At 36.4% G+C, this 19,938-nt stretch overlaps 1 protein-coding gene across 1 annotated transcript; it reads right to left on the bottom strand.

Moving 5' to 3' along the window:
• Nucleotides 1-1,330: 1,330 nt before the first annotated feature.
• On the bottom strand, nt 1,331-18,836 carry LOC114533996 (sorting and assembly machinery component 50 homolog A-like). The gene is made up of 14 exons (XM_028555635.1): nt 18,581-18,836; nt 18,105-18,212; nt 17,912-17,999; nt 17,476-17,570; nt 16,844-16,977; nt 16,254-16,341; nt 15,420-15,548; nt 14,544-14,615; nt 13,483-13,566; nt 6,243-6,310; nt 5,503-5,570; nt 5,118-5,258; nt 4,043-4,181; nt 1,331-3,578 (listed from the first exon to the last, which is right to left on the bottom strand). The coding sequence occupies exons 1-14, from the start codon at nt 18,659-18,661 to the stop codon at nt 3,533-3,535; spliced, it is 1,341 nt and encodes a 446-aa protein (XP_028411436.1). The 5' UTR covers nt 18,662-18,836; the 3' UTR covers nt 1,331-3,532.
• Nucleotides 18,837-19,938: the final 1,102 nt, after the last annotated feature.

A 19,938-nucleotide genomic window follows, 5' to 3' on the forward strand; every position in this document is an offset into this window, starting at 1 on the left:
CAAAACGGCTGCTGAAATGCTGTCAGAATTTTTAAATAATAACATGCATGCATACTTCTATATAGAGAGAGGAATTCATTAGATGTGTATTGATATATATACCGGATTTGCATATGTTGTCACGACATCAAAATTAGCCATTTCGAAGCGTAATTTTATAAAAAGGATGATAGCGAGATTGTTTTAAAATGATTTGCCAAGTTCTGGGGGACAGAGATACCGTAGAAGAAGTTAAACTGAAGTTGTGAAACTTGCATGTGATCGTATGAATATGTTGTATACCTTACGTACGGATTACGGGTGTATAAAAAACCGCAACTTATATTGCAAAGTTTTGATCTTTAAGCAGCGTACGCAGGTGCTGACGTAACCCTAGTCTGCATGACAGGCGGTCCCTAAATTCAGAGAATTATGTATTTTAGAAACCCCGTCCATTGGTGGACGGGAACTGATGATTGCATTGCTGCGAATATATACCGCTGTCAATCACTAGTACATATTTTTAATTTGTAACGTTCAAATTTGTAGGCTTCTGTTCTTGGCGGAATTTATTTACGATAGCGGTCGCTCCGCTCTGCTAAAACTAAATTATTTTCGAAAGTCGAGGAACGCCAACTGTTTATTAAGCGCGAGCCAAGAGATAGCGTTAAAGATTCACTCCTTGGGAAGCATGTTTTAGCCGTTCTACCTACTAGTTATGATACCGTTCTACCTAACATAACGAAAATTGGAGGAATATCCTGATGGCGGGGGGTATTTGGTGTATAACAGAGTGGAAATGCCATGGCCTCTTTGGGATCGAGAGTTTCTCCTGTTCGCAATCTCGGCTATAGAAGTGGAGTGGTATGAGAAACAAGCGTATCTCATCCCGTATATCAACGCTTCACAATAGTCCAAACCAGCAAACGAAGGGCCATATGTTAAGAGGGACAAATAGCGATCAATTTGTAATTGCAACGGCAAACCAGGGGGAACCTGATCACAGCTGTACGCCTGTATCGTATTTGGTTTATCGCCTAATCTTTACAACGGCAACGTGCCTTCAAGAAGAATGCAATGCCTATTTTCAATGCCTATTTTCACGGGCCGTGCCAGAAGCCTACCAAATTCTACGACAGTATGATCGAAGGGCGTAAAACGTTTTTCGTAGATAAATGGTATATGTGCAACCACATATGATATGTATAAATATTCACGAGTATTCGATCTTTTGTGATCGAATACAAAGCTATTATTCATGCATGAATATTTTGTGGTTGCGTATGTATATTCATCGGTATTGTTCCTGCTACAAGAGCATTCCACATTTGTGTTAAAATTTGCACACGTTTACAATTTTTCCTTGGTTGTGACGTCATTTAATGAGATCGAACTTTAAGACAAGATAGCGGACTGGGGCCGGTTGTATAAAACTGCTAAAAACATTTTGTTTAGTTAAATCGTAGTCAACTCATTGGTTGTTGTGTCACTATATAGTTAAAAGTTAATTATGTTTTTTTAAAACTGCACGTTAATCCCAGTCCAAGAACTAAGCAAGATATGAAAATTTAGATATATGAAGATACGATTTTGGGGGTTGGTGGGTGGCAGCTGCATATATTCACATATTCATGTTATATCACACAGCGTAAGAATATGAAGATGCATCCACCCCCACAAATAAGCTTCTAGCTACGGGCGCCTTGGTTTCGTGTATTCAAAGCTCTGTTGCTTCTAATACGTTATGAATATTTTAAGACTGAATTAGGTTAAATCATCTTTCCCTAGGCTTCCGCAGTTTCTTGAGAATGGTTAAATACACATTTTAGTTTCTTGGAAATGGTTGGTTAATATAAATGTACGTTTCCAATTGTTTAGCAAAAGGACGAAAATTTATAAGTTATGAACGTATCTATGATCTTTCGACTGAAGGTATAGTATAGCAACAGTATAGCAACATTTTTATAGCACTGACTCGTTTCAAAATAACGGTTATAGTTTTATTACCGCCATACAGTTTCATTGTTAATATTTACCTTATAGAAGCTTCGTTGATAGAAATGGTTTAAAAATTAGTGGGCATTTTTTTCTATTTAGAGATGATTATTCGCGCGTAAATAATCGCAAACCTTATCAAAAATCGATAGAGCAACTTCATCGTCGTTTGCGATACAAACACATCAAAACTGCCTCGTCACCACGCGCTTTACTTCTGAAACATTTTTCAAAATCGTTATTGGAAAAGTTTAAAAGAAGTAACACCACACACGTCCCATCTCCCTTTGCGCGCTCACAACATCAAGGAATTACTTCATATAAACTTTTAGTATAATGGCTTCATGTAAACTTTTTGTATAGTGACTTCACGAAATCTTTTTGAAGCAAAGCGTCTAAGAACGAGGGAGCGAGTGAAATGAATTTGGAGGCCATTTTGCAATGTCGCGTTGTTGCTGTGGCAACAGTTGCTTTAGACACAATCTATTGTACCTTGCATCAAATTCTATATGGTCGTTTAACCAAACATTTAGATGTTTAACATCCATGTGCATTAAACTATTTTTAAGTCTGAGTACAAACTTTGGAAATATCTTCCAGGCGTACGCGCGCACGCATGGTTAGATTAAATTTTTAGTATGTGCGAGTAGTTAGAGTACTTAAAAGAGTGTTTAAATAGTCAATTTTAGACTAGTTTGCGCACAAAAATGGATATGTGACTAAAAATGCAGTTTAACCTGACAGGTCTAGAATATAAAATATGTCTCAGTAAGTTATTAAAGTTTCAGACAATGTGGTGGAGGCGTAAGCGAGCGCGCGAAGTTAAGATGTTTACTTTAGGGCATGTTTGCCCTAAAACGTTTCAAGTCTGGTTTTTGACGACTTTCAAGTCGTGACTTTCAGCTGTGTCAATTTGCATTTGTCATAAAACCAGCAGCCTCTGAAACGTTGGGAAATGGAAGTCAAACGTGATTTTATAATGTACGCAAATTAGTCACATCTGAGACTAATAAACTTTAAGCCGGAAAAAAATTAGTCGTGCATGAATGAAGCGCTAAATTCTCTAAAACTTGAATAACTTATGAAAGATATTGCATATTTTTGTCCCCTCGCCAGGGGGCAGATAGCTGCATATTTGAGGCCGAACAACATCACACTAGTTCTTTGTTTCCTTTGTCTTTGCCTTTCGTTTTCTTTGTTTTCTTGATAGCACTAATGACATTTTGGCCTCAAATATTTGCATATCTACCAACTCTGCCCCTCGCCTATTTTTGTGCGGAAGCCGTTAATTAAATTGCCTGTTAAAACACGGTTTAAAAAAACCTTTTAAACTTTCTATACAGTAAGTGTCTATAGACACATACAAAAAAGATTTCCTAAACGATGCATGGGTGCGCGCACGCCTAGAAGACATTTACCATGCAAGTGTAAACTTTTATTATATACACTGTAGAGGCCGACAAAATTAATAGCAATACAAATAAGGCTTAATTTCTGGTATTTTTTGTACAAAATTTAAAATATTCTTTAAATATACATATTTAGTAATAATATCTTGCTACACGTCGTTTATACCCACACCAAACTGCAGGCCAGGGTTAATACTATAAAAAAGGCATAATTTGATAACAAGATGGTGGAATGATAAATTATGACGCAATCCTGCTGCCTAAGTGCTTTTTTATGTTTAATTCTTCAGTTTCATGCACGATGGGCGAAATTTTCAAGCGAATTGCTTCTTCTGAATTGTGAGCAATCGAACAAAATTAATTTATACTAAAGCGGTCAAAAGAAACAGGCGAAAAATTTTGCATTTTAAGAGAACAGCGCCCGTGGAATTGAGAACAGCGCCCTGAGGCTTGTTAACGTGTGATGGGCGTTACTGGAACCCAGTTTCGATGAACAGCTAAACCTAGCCGTGTGAGTATACATACTTATTAGCGTTCAACTGATTAGGAAGTCAGTCCCCTTCTACCCTATAACTAGTCCCTTCTACTAACTGTGGATGTTTGTAAAATAGACTTCCATCTTACAACTTCAAAAAATATGTGACTTACGAAATTCTTACCTGTCAGTGAGAGAATTCCATCCTAAAATGCAGTAGTTCAACTCAAACCGTGCTATCCCTGCCAGCAATACAAGACCTGCTCCATACGACCATCGAACGTTTTCACCTAAATATTCCATTCGTTTCTTCCAAGGGATGGCTAGAATTTTTAAAGTAGGCAATAATTAATTAAACCATTTCCCTCATGGAAAACCAGAAATAGAAAATAATAATATAGTTAAGGAAATTCACAAGCTAGAAAGCATCTCAAATTCGCTAAAATTGGAGGGTTTGGTCATCAAAATTTGCGCAGCACATTTTTCTATAACATTTTACATACTCTGCGACCTCACTTAGGAAAGTCGCTTAATTCAGGATAATCTATTCTAAACCTTCTATCACAATGCTTTCAGGGATTGTTGAAGTAGGATAAAACATGATGACAAGTACCATCAATATTTAAATTACTATAAATATTTTAAGTTCTATCAGTTTCAACTTTTCACACGATTAATGGTAAATGGTCATGAATATTAAAACAGTTTATGTTCAGCAAAATGTCTCTTCCCAGCAGGAATAGGCGCTACTTTAGGGGATGAAAAATTGCGCCCCATTGCTTTCTACATATATTCATACTTTTTATGGGTGAGATTAAATGAACTTCTCCCCAAAGAGGCTTAAGCTTACCACGTGGCTTAAAATTTCATTTTCAAAAGTGAACACTTTGATCTCATATCTCATATTTTGATCTCTATTATGCGTTGAATATATTGAAGACATGATATTTCATTATTTCTCTGACAATTACACAGTGTTTGGAGTGGTATACTTTATAAACCAATAAATTTCATTTTCAAATTGATCCAGAGTATATCGCGGTAATCTAGCCGAAACATGTTGCAGACAAAATAAAAAGTGGATTTTTCAGCACGTAAGAGTGGAGAGATTGTATAAATAAATATGGCCGGTGCTGGGGCAAAAAACTAAAATAGAATAATATAAAACCAAAAAATGAACATTTTAAAGATGTCTCGTTGAGTGTTTGTAGATTGTCTAAAACAGTGGAGAGATAAAGTTATTTGCAGGTTCGTCATACCTTCCGTAAATTGTGTTATATTTCCACCGGTGGCAAAAATGTGTGTTCGAAATCTTTCTGCGAAGCCGCCAGGTCTAAATGGCAGAGGTGTGTAGAGATGAAGGCCTAACGACCAGTACATGTCTCCACCCAATGAGTCACCTGTCGGAACAGAAGGCAATATAAAACGTATGAGAACTATAAGGAATTATTACTGTTGAGAATAGGTGCAACTATTTTGAGGGGCGGAAAATGCAAATAATTATAATACATAGCTACTACAACATTTTTGGAAACATTTCGCAACAGTCATTAACCTTAATATATTTCTTCTAAGTGAGATAGTGTCATTTAAACCTGAAAATTAATCGTTTAGGCACCAAACGAGCCATGCATACTAACTCACTTTGTCGTCTTGGCCCTATTCCAAACGTTTTAAAACCTCGTATTGAAAGCGGTCCACCAAGGAAAAATCTATTAGACAAGGAGAAAAATACGTAAAAAGTTGAATGGACCATTCAGTCAAAACTAGGAAAATTCTTCAGTGAAAGCTAGAAAGGCGTCCCCAATTAGTAAGACAGGAAAACTCGGTTGCAAAATATGGAGACGTGTGAAAACTGAAAAGTATCGCCGTGTAAAGTTGTTAAAATTAATTTTGTATAAATGGACCATTTGCATAATAGACCCACTTATGATCTAGGTAACAAGAAGGAAATAAATGACCACAGCTAAAAAGAGCATACTTGCCAAGTGGCATACTTGCCATAGTATAATTGCCAAGTTTAGCTGCAAAATGTGAAGTAGTACGGCAAATATAGCCTTGTGAAGTAGCCAATTTTTGTATACTTTTGTATAGTATTGAAATACGCTGGAGGAAGGGAGGAACTAATTTAGTAAAACAGTCCCGCCCATAATACAAAAGTATATAAAATTTTCCAACCTCGCTCGATACAGGTATAGGTAAATACTTAATTTAAAAAAAACATGTATATATGCGTTTTTTATTCATATCTAAGCATAAAAGTTCCTTCGTCTTTTTAATTTGATCTCAGATTGTTACGTTTTCTTCCTTCAGGCGGTCAAAAATCCTAAAAGTATATAATGCTACCTGCTTGCCAGCTCTTTACTCCCAAACAAACAACTAACCTGTCATTTATATGAGATTTCTCAGAAAACGATTTCAGAAATCCTGCCTTTGCCGTCATCGAAAATATCTGAAATGAAAAAAACACGTCGCCATAGATAATCTTCAACCGTTCGAAATGCGTATAGAGATTATTAGCTAGTGAGACAGTGTCATGGTCAATCAAAACGAAAGACAACTATAATATAACGAGCCGGGCAGTGCCGGAAAAATACAACTATAATATACATGTGCACGTATATTATCTCTTTAAATCAAGCTGAATCGAAAAGGGAAATGCAGGATGCACTATAGGAAGTTTATTTAAGACTCGGCCAGCACGAGAATGCACTCGCAAAACAAATAAACTTCATGCGGTGTGACGAAAAATTTAGCTACCATCCTTTGGACGCTGTAATTAAATTCCCGTACTAAAAATACATACGCGTAGAAAGCCCTTGCCTTTGTTAAACGAAAAAAAATTAGGGATGCTATAACATGATAGGTAGAAAATTTATGTGGCTTAGGGGGTTTGGATGGTACGTGGTATGTGAGAAAAGAAGTATGGAAGTAATTTTGTGGAAGTAGAAGCACTCTAGTCATAACAGCTTGTAAAAATGAGTTTTAATACAGCAACGGAGCTTTTGCATAATAGAGAAACTTTCGATTTAGAAAACAAAAAGGAAATTTTGAAAAGTGCATACTAAATTTAGTAAAATTACCAAGTTAGGCTGCAAAATATTGTAAAGTGCGGAAAATATAGCCATGTGAAGTTGGCAATTTTGTATACTTTTTACTACGGCCGGAAGTATGTAACTAAATTAGTTCCGGCCGAAGTAAAAAAGTATGCAAAATTGGCTACTTTGCATGGCTATATTTTCCGTAATACTTGGCATTTTGCAGCCAAACTTGCCAATTATACTAATTTTTGTATGTTCCTTTTAGCTGTAGTGATTTATTTCCTTCTTAATTTGTTACCTAGATCGTAAGTTGGTCTATTATGCATTAAAAGCGTAAATGGTATCATGAGGAGCTTCAGAAAGGAGGCTGGCGTGAAATATACAATGAAGTAGGTAAAGCAACATTTTGGATCAAAAACTTTCCCAGCGAAAAAAAACCCGACAAAAGTTTTGTTCAAATACCAATTGCCGTTGTGATTGAGATTTCGAATCCTAAAGAATATGATGTTTCGCTGGTGAAAAATGTAAGAACGCACGTCAGAATCTCCAAAAACCTACGATTTTCGGGCGGCTAAAAGCAACACCCAGAAATATTGTGGATACACGTACCCGTGGATACACGTACCCACAAAGTCAGAAGATATGCATAGCCTCGTGGTGGAACGGTTCGGAAAGGTTGGATGATCACGAGAAATGGTCAGACAATATCACGACGGAACCATCTGCGAGTATCGGTCAGAATTCTGAGTTTCGTGAACAATTGAAAAGCCAAGGAAAAACATTAGGCTGGTATAACAAGCCAAGAGATTGGAACTGCTCATTTCAGAAAGACAGCGACAGGAAGAAAGATCGGAAACAGCTCAACCTACAGGAAAACGCCCATGATCCAATATATTTGTCAAAAATTAGTCCAAGGAGCACATTTACGTCCTTTCTACTGGGGATATAGACTATCACACAGACATTTTAGATACGTAAATTGAAAAGTTTAGCTAAACGACAAATTAAATCTAACATGCCACGGGTGTCGTAGATTTCAAACTAGGTACTGCCCGGGAAAAAACCCTTGTTATAGGGAGAACTGTAGAGAGTAGTGAGAGTATCTAGCTATAAACTACTTGGAGTGAAACTAAGAGAGGACCTCAAGTTGATTATGTTGACTATATATACAAAAAAGCTTGTGTAAGAAGCTATATTCTCTATGTGCTCTTTGTAGAGCTGGCGTTAGGCAAAAATGAAGGTGTGAAGGTGTACCTAACTCTAGGCCTACCATCTGACCCGTGTTGGAATATGCGGTACCAATATGACCAGCGATACATAAATATTAATGCAACTAGAAGTAATCAAAGATTAGCGAGTGCGTTCGGTGATCGGATTTCTCATCGTTAAAACACTGCAAGATAGATTCCTGATGCTTTGATAAGAATTTTCACTGATATTTCAAACACTTCAAAATCAAAATAATCTTTACAATTCCTACAACTTCTTAATGAAACAGGCGAATACAAAAGCCCAATTGCTCGGTTCTAACTCCTAAACAATAACAAAATACGGAAAGCACGCGAAATTAGGACGCGATACGAAATTCGGCAGGGGAAGCAAACGAAAAAACACGAAAGCGAGGCAAATGCCACACAAAAATCTAAAAACGACATAGCTTTCAGCCATGACGTCACCTTCGTCGAACGCAAAAAGATAGAATCCATACAGAAAAGAGAACTTCCAATTATTTACCATTCAGTTGATAGTTGTGACGAGGAGATGCTCAAAAGCGACTTTTTAAACAACTCAATTACACTTAATTTTCATTGCCGGTTCCGTTGCTACCCCGTTACTAAAGAAAACGAGAATGGACCAATCAGTAGTTGAAGGACTATTATAACTTAATAGACTCGTTAATTGCTGGAAAAGAGTTCTAATAAAGATATCATACGTATCACATATTAGAGCGATTTATCTGGAATTGGTAGCAACAACTCAAAAAGTTGGTATGTTTAAATTAAAATTTAAATTCACATGCACTTTCAAAAAATCCTTTTTAAATTCTTTGAAATGTGATTCTATGACAGGACGTTCTCTATCCGTTTTTACGTATAAACACTTCCCATGAAAGGTAACCTATACCTTGAGTAGCTCAGATAATACGTAACATAAATACGTAAAATAACGTAACATAAATAGCGATGTCAAAGTGGCTATGATAGGAACGAAACGACAGTTATAAACAATTTCAAGTAGATTTTATTCATTCCACGGAGAGCCAGCTGTGATATAATCATGTCCACTGAGGAAACTATCAACTACTCGAAATCATTTTCTTGCGAGGAAGTGTTAGCGCAAGCGAAATGGTATCACGAGGATCTTCAGAAAGGAGGCTGGTGTGAGATATACAAGGAGAAAGGCAAAGCAACATTTTGGATCAAAAACTTTCCGAGCGAAGAAATACCGACAAAAGTTTTGGTGAAATATCAACTGCCCTTGACGGTTCAACAATTCATCGAGATTTCGAATCCTAAGAATATGGAATTTCGCGTTCAGTGGGACAAAGCATTCGTCGGCAATGAAATATTGGAGGAATATCCCGATGGTGGGGGATATGTGCTGTATAACAGAGTGGAAATGCCTTGGCCTCTTTGGGATCGAGAGTTTATGCTGTTCACAACCCCAGGTATAGAAGTGGAGTGGTATGATAAACCAGCGTATCTCATCCCGTACATCAACGCTTCACACAAGTCCAAACCAGCAAACGAAGGGCCATATGTGAGAGGGACAAACGGCGGTCAATTTGTAATTGCAACGGCAAACGAAAGCGATCCTGATCACAGCTGTACCATATTTGCTCTATCGCATAATCTCTACAACGGCAATGTGCCTTCAAGAGGTATGCAATGCCTATTTGCACGGGCCGTGCCAAAAGCCTTTACCAAATTCTACGACAGTATGGTCGAAGGACATAAAATCTTTTTCGCCGATAATAAGGCATAAAATAAAGCAATTAAACTTTATAATCACTGTAACTTAATATACACAGTATATAGCAAATGATTTATAGTGAGACGATATAACAAAATGAGAATTTTTTCCTCATGCATTGATTAGCTTTCTTGTGAGAAGAAATTCGAGACTTTGATGAACTCAATTTTTAAAATTTTTAGAATCAGTGCTTATATATAAATGTGTATAGTCTTTTGAACTGAGGGAGCCAAAATACATTTTATTACAAATATTAGCTACAATCGCCTGTTAACGGAAACGGAGTAAGTCAGGACATTCGAAGCGGATCCGAGCGTAAACGGTGTCAAGGTATAATAGAACTGAATGAAAGCATCTCGTCCATGCATTAGGTTTCTTTTAGAGAATATGTTATTTGATCGAGTTGAAAGCCATCATCAGATTGTGCTTTGTCTGTAATATCTGGTGTGTAGACAGTGGCGATTCCGTGGTTGTGATGCATGCACAAGAGACACACGTATAAAACACTGCAGAGAGAACAACTAAAAAATCATTGTCTCAGAGTCGGAGCGGGATTCGGGTTTCTAGACCGCATTAAGTGCACGAGTTTTTTTGACGATTTAACCATTATACAAATACAGCTATAGAGATATACACACATTAACCCGGGTGGTTTTTTTTGACAGCCTGTTGACCTGCCTGGTCGAGGATTAAGGAATAAGGAATACTTTCTTCTGCTTTCGAATTCTTCGTGAAAAGACATACTAAAGCGATCGAAAACGTCAGCATGAGTATGCAAACAGTCAGAAATGATGCGTGATGGTCTTTCATGACTGAATTATTAGTGCATGAGATCGACAATTATGGTAGTTTAATTACTTTTGCAAAAATTCCAAATATCATCATGCATGTTTCATGAAATGAATACATCCAGATGTAAAATAGTGCAAACTCGGATTTTAAATCAAATTTAAATTTTTAATTAAAAACTGGAATTTTTTCTCCCAAATGCTTGAGCCGCATCTGCGTTTACGGCATAACAAAAAAGTACTATGCATCATTATAGATTAGGAATTGAAATGGTTTGAAACAACAGGGGTTTTTTGCCTTGTTAAATTGGCAAAAAAAATTCGTAACGCAATATGTTCTAATGAATATGCTCTTGACTATGTGTCTGTAATGTGAGCACCTGCGTGAGTGACCGTGGTAAAACACTCGAACTTTGACTTTAAGTAATCACTAGGGAGCTTTAGCAGTGACACAGAATACGTATTATCAAAAGTGTAATAATAGATTATTTTTGTCCTCGAATTTTCCCTAAATGTCACGTTATACACAATGCTGGTGAATTTTTTACTATTTCTACCGTTTTAGTAGTAATTTTTTGGCTCTTAATTGATATATAAACTAGAAATACATGCATGCAGCAACCCTTCGCTTCGGTTAAACGATATTAGTTAAGCTTAGGGATGGTAGGGATTGTTAGAAAATCTATGTGGGTTGGAGGTTTTGGTTTTGGAGGGTACATGCTTGGTGGTATGTGAGAAAAAGAAATTGAGAAAAGTATGGAAATATTTTTCTGAACGTGGAAGCTCTGTAATGGCAGAAATGCGACAAGATTCTTACCTTTTTCTGGAAGTTAAGTTACTCATCTATAGTCAGTGTTATAATAAATTATTTTAATTATTAATTACCATGAAATATAACATTGCTGGAAAAGATTTCCAGTAAAGATATCATACGTATCACATATTAGAGCGATTTATCTGGAATTGGTAGAAACAACTCAAAAAGTTGGTATGTTTAAATTAAAATTTAAATTGAGATACACTTTAAAAAATTCCTTTTAAAATTCTTTGAAATGTGATTCTATGACAGGGCGTTCTCAATACGATTTTACGTATAAACACTTCCCATGAAAGGTAACCTATACCTTGAGTAGCTCAGATAATACGTAACATAAATACGTAACATAACGTAACATAAATAGCGATGTTAAAGTGGCTATGATAAGAACAAAACGACAGTTATAACCAATTTCAAGTAAATTTTTTTCATTCCACGGAGAGCCAGCTGTGATATACTCATATCCACTGAGGAAACTATCAACTACTCGAAATCATTTTCTTGCGAGGAAATGTAAGCGCAAGCAAGATTTATTTGCACTGTCTGCTGTTTCAACCATGAGAAGTTTGTTTCTCAGAGGAAGGTCAGTGCTGACGCATTTGACTAACAATAATTCCCCCTAATCTACATTAGTTCCTCGCTTGGTTGACCACAGCCTATCTACCTACCACTACCTTTGCGTATCTATGCATTGTTAGCTATCTGTGGTTTTACCATGTTGCCAAGGGCGAAACCACTTCCCTCAACTGTTCAGTTGTTCCTCTCTAGTGACTATTTTTATAACCCTATAATAACAATATACTTAACTAACTATATACTTAAATAACAACACATTCAGATTTATAGTGAAATACATTTGAGAATATTAAGGTTGTGTTTAGCGCAAAAGAATTACTTTTTAAAGCTGTGCCGGATGAAATATTATCAAGTATAAAATCTTCCGACTTATTACATTATACACGGTGAATTCGGTCGAAAATTTGGTCTTGTTATTTGTTAAACCGTGAAAAGTCCTGACCTCATTCGAGTTTCCCCCTAATTTAATTAAAAATACCTATATATTCTATATTTACGAAGATATAAATTTATAAATTTCATCAAAATTTTGCGAAATGACAGTTATTCATTGACGTTTTAAAACACAAAATTTTTGTCTTGACCAATCAAGAGCTTAGTAGTTAACACTAGCGGATGCGCATAATAATGACTTTTTATACCTGTGCCGGGTCTTATTTTCCAGTGTAAAATCTTCCGACTTCATTATACACGTTGAATTCGGTCGAAAATTTAGTCTTTTTTTTTGTTAGACCGTAAAAAGTCCTCACCACATTCGAGTTTCCCTCTAATGTAATTAAAAAATATATATATATTCCATATTTATGAAAATATAAATAGTATGAAAATATATTTATAAGTTTCTTCAAATTTTGCGAAATGACAGTTATGCAGGTTTAAAAATACAAATATTTGTCTCGACCAATCAAGAGCTTAGTAGCTTACACTGGCGCATGCGCATAACGTAGAAGACCGTCCATGGCGTGAGGTCCATTGCATAATGGCGGACAACATTGATTTCGCATTTGCACATCGTGGGTGTAAATATCCGAGCGGAATTAGTACCCTCGCATGGTGCTCCGCACCGGCTCGGGACATTTTCATTACTGAGAAAGACATCTGTCCATCTTCAGTTATCTATGGCAGTGACCACGAGTACGAGATTCGTCATCCTCGCGTGTTGTTTGTTGTTTACTTACGCCGTCGAGCTTTTGAGTACGAGTTTCTTGATTAATTTCGTATTCAAAAGCCCGACTACGACTTTCGTCAGATTGCGTAGGCAAAAGCATTGAGTTACCACAAAAACGACGAATTTTGTACTCGTAGTCACTGCTAAAGCTCCGCATTAGGCAGATTTAGCATGAGGACGTCAGACGTGAACGACAAAGTCGACGTGAAAAAAGTTTGATGCATGCACAGTTGCACCATAACATAGATTCAATTCACATACCGAATCCCATGATCCACTGCCAAATAATTTCACCTCTCCTTCGCTCTTTATAAAATTCACGTCACCAAGTAGACCTGAGTATTCCTGTTAGTAGAAAGTGGGTGAAAAAGATTATACGAGATGTATTAGTTTGACGGAATTCTATCGCGGGAGTTAAAGTCACTACATCATAAATGAAATCACGGCTGAAAATGACGAAGTTCTAAAATGACGGTCAGTCTGGTTACCGGAACGTAATGGCTAGTTCGATTAGAAAAGACTCATTTCAACTGGTCTATATCCAATCTTGGGGCGCTCTCCTTTACGCGGCCAAAATATGGTCAAGTCGTCATATTTTGAATGAAAATAGAATATTTCTTTAAGAGTATAGTGGCGAGACTGTATTTTTCGCGCTAAGCAGATGTAAATAACGATATTGTTGAATACCGAACTCTTGAAACATTCTAAAATACCAGAAATCTGGGACCGATTGTATGAAAGCCGGATAGCGCTATCCACCGGATAGTGTTTTTTTTTCAATCTTTGATTAAATCTTTTTTAACTTTGATTAACTTTGATTAAATAACTTTTTTTAACTTTGATTAAATCTTAGTATTCCTAAATCGAGTATCCTCTTTAATAATTGCTGGTTCCAAAAATAAAATTTTATCGCTTTTCAAGCATTTTTAGAACGGTTGAAAAGATTACTATCCGGTGGATAGCGCTATCCGGCTTTCATACAACTGGCCCCTGTCTGATATAAATTACAACAGGAACGGTCTGGCCTAGCCTCCTTCGCAGGCATATCTTATGTATAAATTATATTCGGTTATTAGGGCAGCTAGCCCAAACCAAATATATAAATTTTTAATACATAAGAGATGCCTGCGGAGGAGGCTAGGTCTGGCCGTTTTTACCGTATAAAGAAAAGCGCCCTTGGAGTCAGCCTTTCCTATATGTTTTGCAATCGCGTGTGAAATTCTTCCTAAAATGGTGGATTCAATTTACCGGCAATGTTGTCTATGAATATTTCCGTACAACTGCTTTTTTGTATTTTGGTTGGTACATACAGCTATAGCTACCTGAGAGAATTTAATGAAATGTCCCTGAGTTGGGAACTCTCCATTATCTCGTCCATCCATAACCAGTGTATGCTGAAATACGAGACAGACTCCAGATTATATATTAATTTAAAACCATATAGAGCGAACAAATATTATGTGAGATACGGAGACAGTTCGTCGTATTTGAAAAAAAACCATAACAGTTCAAAATGGCACTCTTCTCAAATTGAAAGGTTTAGCCAATAAGACTTGAGGCGACATATTATTCATCACTTTCGTGCGTGTTAACAACATGAAAGTGAAATTAATATCGTGTGTTCCCAGGGGTTCTTTATGCCAGCCATAAAATTAATACGATAAGAAAACTAAGGTTGAAGACACAAGAAAATTTAGTAATATGAAATAATTTGAAGGGGACTGAATGTCTGGAAGCATACAGTATATACAGTAGGGCATCCACACCATACAACTTTGACGGATCCAATTATGTACCTTCAGATGTATGCAATGAAGATTGTTATTGATGAGGCACTACTACATTGGCTTTCGTTGAATTGCTCACCATATACAACGCAAATCAAGAGCCAAAAGACCTATTCGAAACCTGTAAACCAGTGGCGAGGTCCTGTGCTCGAAAGCGAGGCCAGTCAGATTTCTTTTTCGGAATTTGAGAATGTGTTTAATTTGACTTTGTAGCTGGACCTGTCACAAGCTACCAAAAACTATGTTTCTTTTAATCAAATTAATTTTGCCAGTAGAAAGAGCATACAGTGTAACATATCCACATTCATTGCCTACCCCTTTTCGGGTGGAATTTTCCTTCGTAGGGTATACATGCACTATATTCGCGAATTCTCTCTGACGAAACAATGCTCGAGGAAATATCAAACTTACTTTTACAGAAGACTTGAGAGAACGACCAGCATGCTGTCTTATATCAAACGATGCCAGCGGTGGGATTCCCATGATCCTTCTCCAAGCTCCTTCCCATGTTACTGAATGTGAACCAAGCCAGGACGGAAACTAAAATTAAAATAAAATCATTCTGAGAATGATCTGTGAATGATCTGTGGAGCCAAAATATTGAACATGAAAGGGTAAGACAAAGGTAGCTACATGGTTGTGTTCTACAGATATAAACTCGAGTTTACGGTTTGAATTAATGCGTATTCTAGCTCCTCTTTTGCCAGATCAAGATAATGCCAGAGGACTGCGCTACTGGATACCTTCTTTAGAGTTACATTTAATACAAATAACAGCTAGGGCATGAAATTCATACATGAGGAATTGGGGACGTTTGAAAGCTTTAGTGATCAAATTATAGCTACTGTATAATTTGCTGATCCTATTTGAGGTCTTTGATAACGACAATATACTGCAAGTAAATCAAATATCCCCTATACTTCACGTGATTCTTAAATTTCTTACAGTTTTCATCCCAACAAAGGCGAGGTTTATCTTACTGAGCTATATAGAATAATAAGTAAAGTAAATAGTGTTGACTACACGCCTGCTAGCGTAAACAAATTTCTCTAATTTGATAGCAACGATGTTTGTGCGGTCATTGTGATGCAGCATAACATTGTTCAGCCCACAACTTTCATCTGTGATTGATGTAATTTATTTATCTCAACTTTAATACTAACTCCCATACGCCTAACCCGCTAAAATCAACCTCAACCCTAAAATCCTACAGTCAAATCTGGAGTGAACTAGTTAGTGACTTACGGACAGGTCTGCGGTAACGCTATGCGATGATTCCATGAATGAACTGAAGGGGAAATCAATTAAAGACTTCCGAGCATCCAAAGAAAACCTGGAGTAGAGAGCAAAGAAAATTACAAGAGTTTTAAAGGAAGTATACGTTGGGTAATATCCTCAGGTTCTGTGAAATGACATGCTACAGTAGCTTCTCGATTTGGATCCAAAAAATAATACTCCACTTTTACCTCTATTAATTGTGTGAGAGAAACCGGGTTTAATTTCACAGTTTTGAAAGGAATTCTAACTTTGTAAATATTATTAAAGGATCAACAGCGCTGGATACAACGCTTTCTTGGGGCGAGTGTAAAGCCGGTTTTCCACTAGCGATATTTTTCGCGCGAATCGACATTTTACTTTTGTTCCAGAGCTCTCAAATGCAAACATCCGGAACAAATTGCTCAAACACAAAGGAATAAAGTCGCTTCGCGCGAAAAATATCGCTAGTGGAAAACCGGCTTAAGAAGTGGAAGATGCGCGATGCAAATCTCAGTTGAGACAACAAAATTACAATATACTGATCAAGGTCTACAAGAAACAACTCACTGTTGACTTACTTTTTATTCAAACTTCTGCTGATTGGTTTCATAAACCCAACGCGATAGCTAGTTTTCGTATTGGTTCCTGTTGAAACATCAGCTGTAAAATTCTCTGCTCTTCCAAATACATTAATAAGTCGGCCACCTACAACCTGCAGGTCATATATAGAAGAACGTCATCAGCTAAGGGTTTGACAGTTTACAGAAGTTAATTGACGGGCTGACAGAGCTAGGTTGCCTATTATATAAATCTTGCTCTCTTTGGGAGTTAAAAACGCAAGAAATAAAGTCTTGTAGTCAATTAATTGCAGCTGTTGGACATATTGGATTACTTGTCTAATCAAATCATTAAAAAGGTTGTCTAATCAAATCATTAAGGCAGGCATGGTATAAGATATGTAGTCTAATCTGATCTTTTATTCAATTTTGACTTTGCCATAGATGCTTTCAAACTTGAGGAGTGTATTTTTTTAAGCAGAAGTTTAATTTGCATGGCTTTAATTTGGCTTGGGAGATAGCCACCCTTTAAAATTACTTATGTTATGTGTTGAAATATGCCAATTGATCATGATGGAGTAGAATTAATACGAACAAAAGCTAAAAAATTGTGTAATTGATGCAAATATGTACAAAATTGTAGGCAGACTCACCATATTGCCTTCATTTGTCCCAACTTGTGTACCAGCAGAGCCTCCAACTATCAGAAATTCATTGCAATCCATTGTTACTTCAACACCACCATTTTCTGAAAAAATTCATTAGAATGCCAAGCTAGCTTATTCAAAGAAATTTTTTCACTGCACAAACGTGCATTTTGTGCAAGAAATGGTGAAATTCATAACCATTATTTTAGAAAGGCTCTGGCTGTCCTGCATCATGAGTATATATATACCTACGTACTTTTTCCTGGAACTTAAAGTTTACCTAATTGACCAGTACTATGCAATTGATGCCAAATCAGGCAATAATACCCATGTACTTATCCATATAATAGATGTTTAAAATAATAAATTATTGATATTGTATTTTTCACTGCACAAAATCTTTTGTACAGTTAATTACTGCTCAAATTTTATTAAAGATTACCTTCATCCTTGTCTAAACAAATATCCACTGTTTTAAAAATTCCTAATTCTTGAAATATTGACTTAGCTTTCTGGGTACATTTAAGGACCTATATAAACACATTGCATTATGTTACATATAAGATATTACAGGAGAATCTGTGTGGGTATAATAAAAACCTATTTCACCATTTGAATTAAGTCATATATTGTACCTCCTCAATTGTTTTAGCAGCTAATACTCCAGAATCTTGAATAACTCCTGCCACAAAATCATTTCTTGTCCTTCTAACTCCATCAACATGTACTTTTGAAACTTTCACCTGTGAAATACAAAAGCATTGTAAAAACTCACAAGGTTTTTACACAATTATAACTTTAACAATCTTGTCAACCATGCAACGCTATAAGTAAACAATAACTGACAAATATGCAAACATAAAATAGATTCAGTTTCCAGAACTGTGCTTACAGTATATGATTGTAAAGTTTGAGTATATTTTATGGCTTTTTTGGGATGGTCCAATACTATCCAAAAAAATGCTGGCCTGAGATTACATGGTCAACATGGGTGGCCAGCTTTTGTAAACTGGTTTATAGAACATGCAGATAAAATCACTCTCACAGTTCTGGGAAACGAGTTGATGGGGAAAGGTAAAGGAGGGGGTGATTCGCTAAATATTAAATTTACCTGTTTTTGCAGAAAATCTCTAATGTGTATTGCCAGAACCACTTCATTTTGGTCTTGATGTGGCAGCCCTACTCCTTCCATTATCCTACTATCCAATATTCGGACTTTCTTAAATGTTTAGTTTTAGGAATAGATCGTCAAGCATATCGATTGGGCACGGTTTAGCCTGCTAGTCTAGCACAGATATATTAAACTTTAAAGCCACATGGATGCCATGATAAAACGCCAGCGATACAAAGAAGCATCAGCGGTTATCCATAACGGAATACTTCATTTCATTGAAGACAATTTTAAAAAACTGTTTCGACTTTCGTTTCGATACAAAGGTACAATTAAATGTAGCAAATATTATTTCATATTTAATATAATTTCATTGCAATACGTCGAGTTGCTATGGCAGATAAAAGGCCAGGTCAACGACAAAATCTTGAAAGATTGCTGAAATTTTGTGTTGAAAATACTGCATCAGAAGACCCAACAAGCCACTCCTCGGGATCGGAAATTGACCCAGAGGTACCGATTTGACTAGTACAACTGTACAAGGGTGTTCTTTGTGGTTGGCGGGGTTTAAATGGGGCTTGTATTAACCGATTAGGTTTTTGGGTTAGTATTAAGGTTAGTTAAGTTTAATATCAGGGAATCGGAGTGATGTCAACCATAAAGAAGGTTGCATGGTGATTAATGATGGACCCGAGACTGCACTTCCTACAGCGCTTGCGGCTACTATATATACACTGATGACTGATACACATAGCAGCCAGCAGATGCTAAATTACACATAGAAAAATTGTCATTCGAACGAGAATATTTGCCACTAGGATTGTCTAATTTGTCTTGGAGAAATGCTTAAGTTATCATTTTCACCTTGAATGCAGGGCATATATATTAACGAATAATGCCACAAAGCATATTAAAGATTGTGGTTGGTAGAACCTCTAAATCTTCAATAACTCTTAGCCCCATGCACCTACACTATGGCCAGTTTTCCTTGAGAGAGGGGCTTGATTTGCATGCATAAGACTTTAAAGCATATAAATACACATGCAGTACGACATACCAGAGTCTGCATGGGTATGAGAGAGGGACTTGCCCATTTTTAACTATAGTTGGTGACAAGAACTAACCAGCCAAAATTGTGTGTTTTGGGTTAACTATGATTAAATGCTTTGCTATATATATTATATAGTCGTTATCATGCATTAAGGTTGTCCATGTCAATATATAAACAAATATAAATATCAAACACATGACCTTAAACATATCTTATTTTTTTCACTTACATCAAAATTGTTTCTTCATTATCATCAATGTTGTTCACCTTACTATGACATTTAAGAAATCTTCAAGATAGATTTCCA

This window comes from Dendronephthya gigantea, unplaced genomic scaffold (assembly GCF_004324835.1).
Source record: "Dendronephthya gigantea isolate DGI-Jeju-01 unplaced genomic scaffold, DenGig_1.0 000096F, whole genome shotgun sequence".
Classification (NCBI taxonomy): Eukaryota; Metazoa; Cnidaria; class Anthozoa; order Malacalcyonacea; family Nephtheidae; genus Dendronephthya; species Dendronephthya gigantea.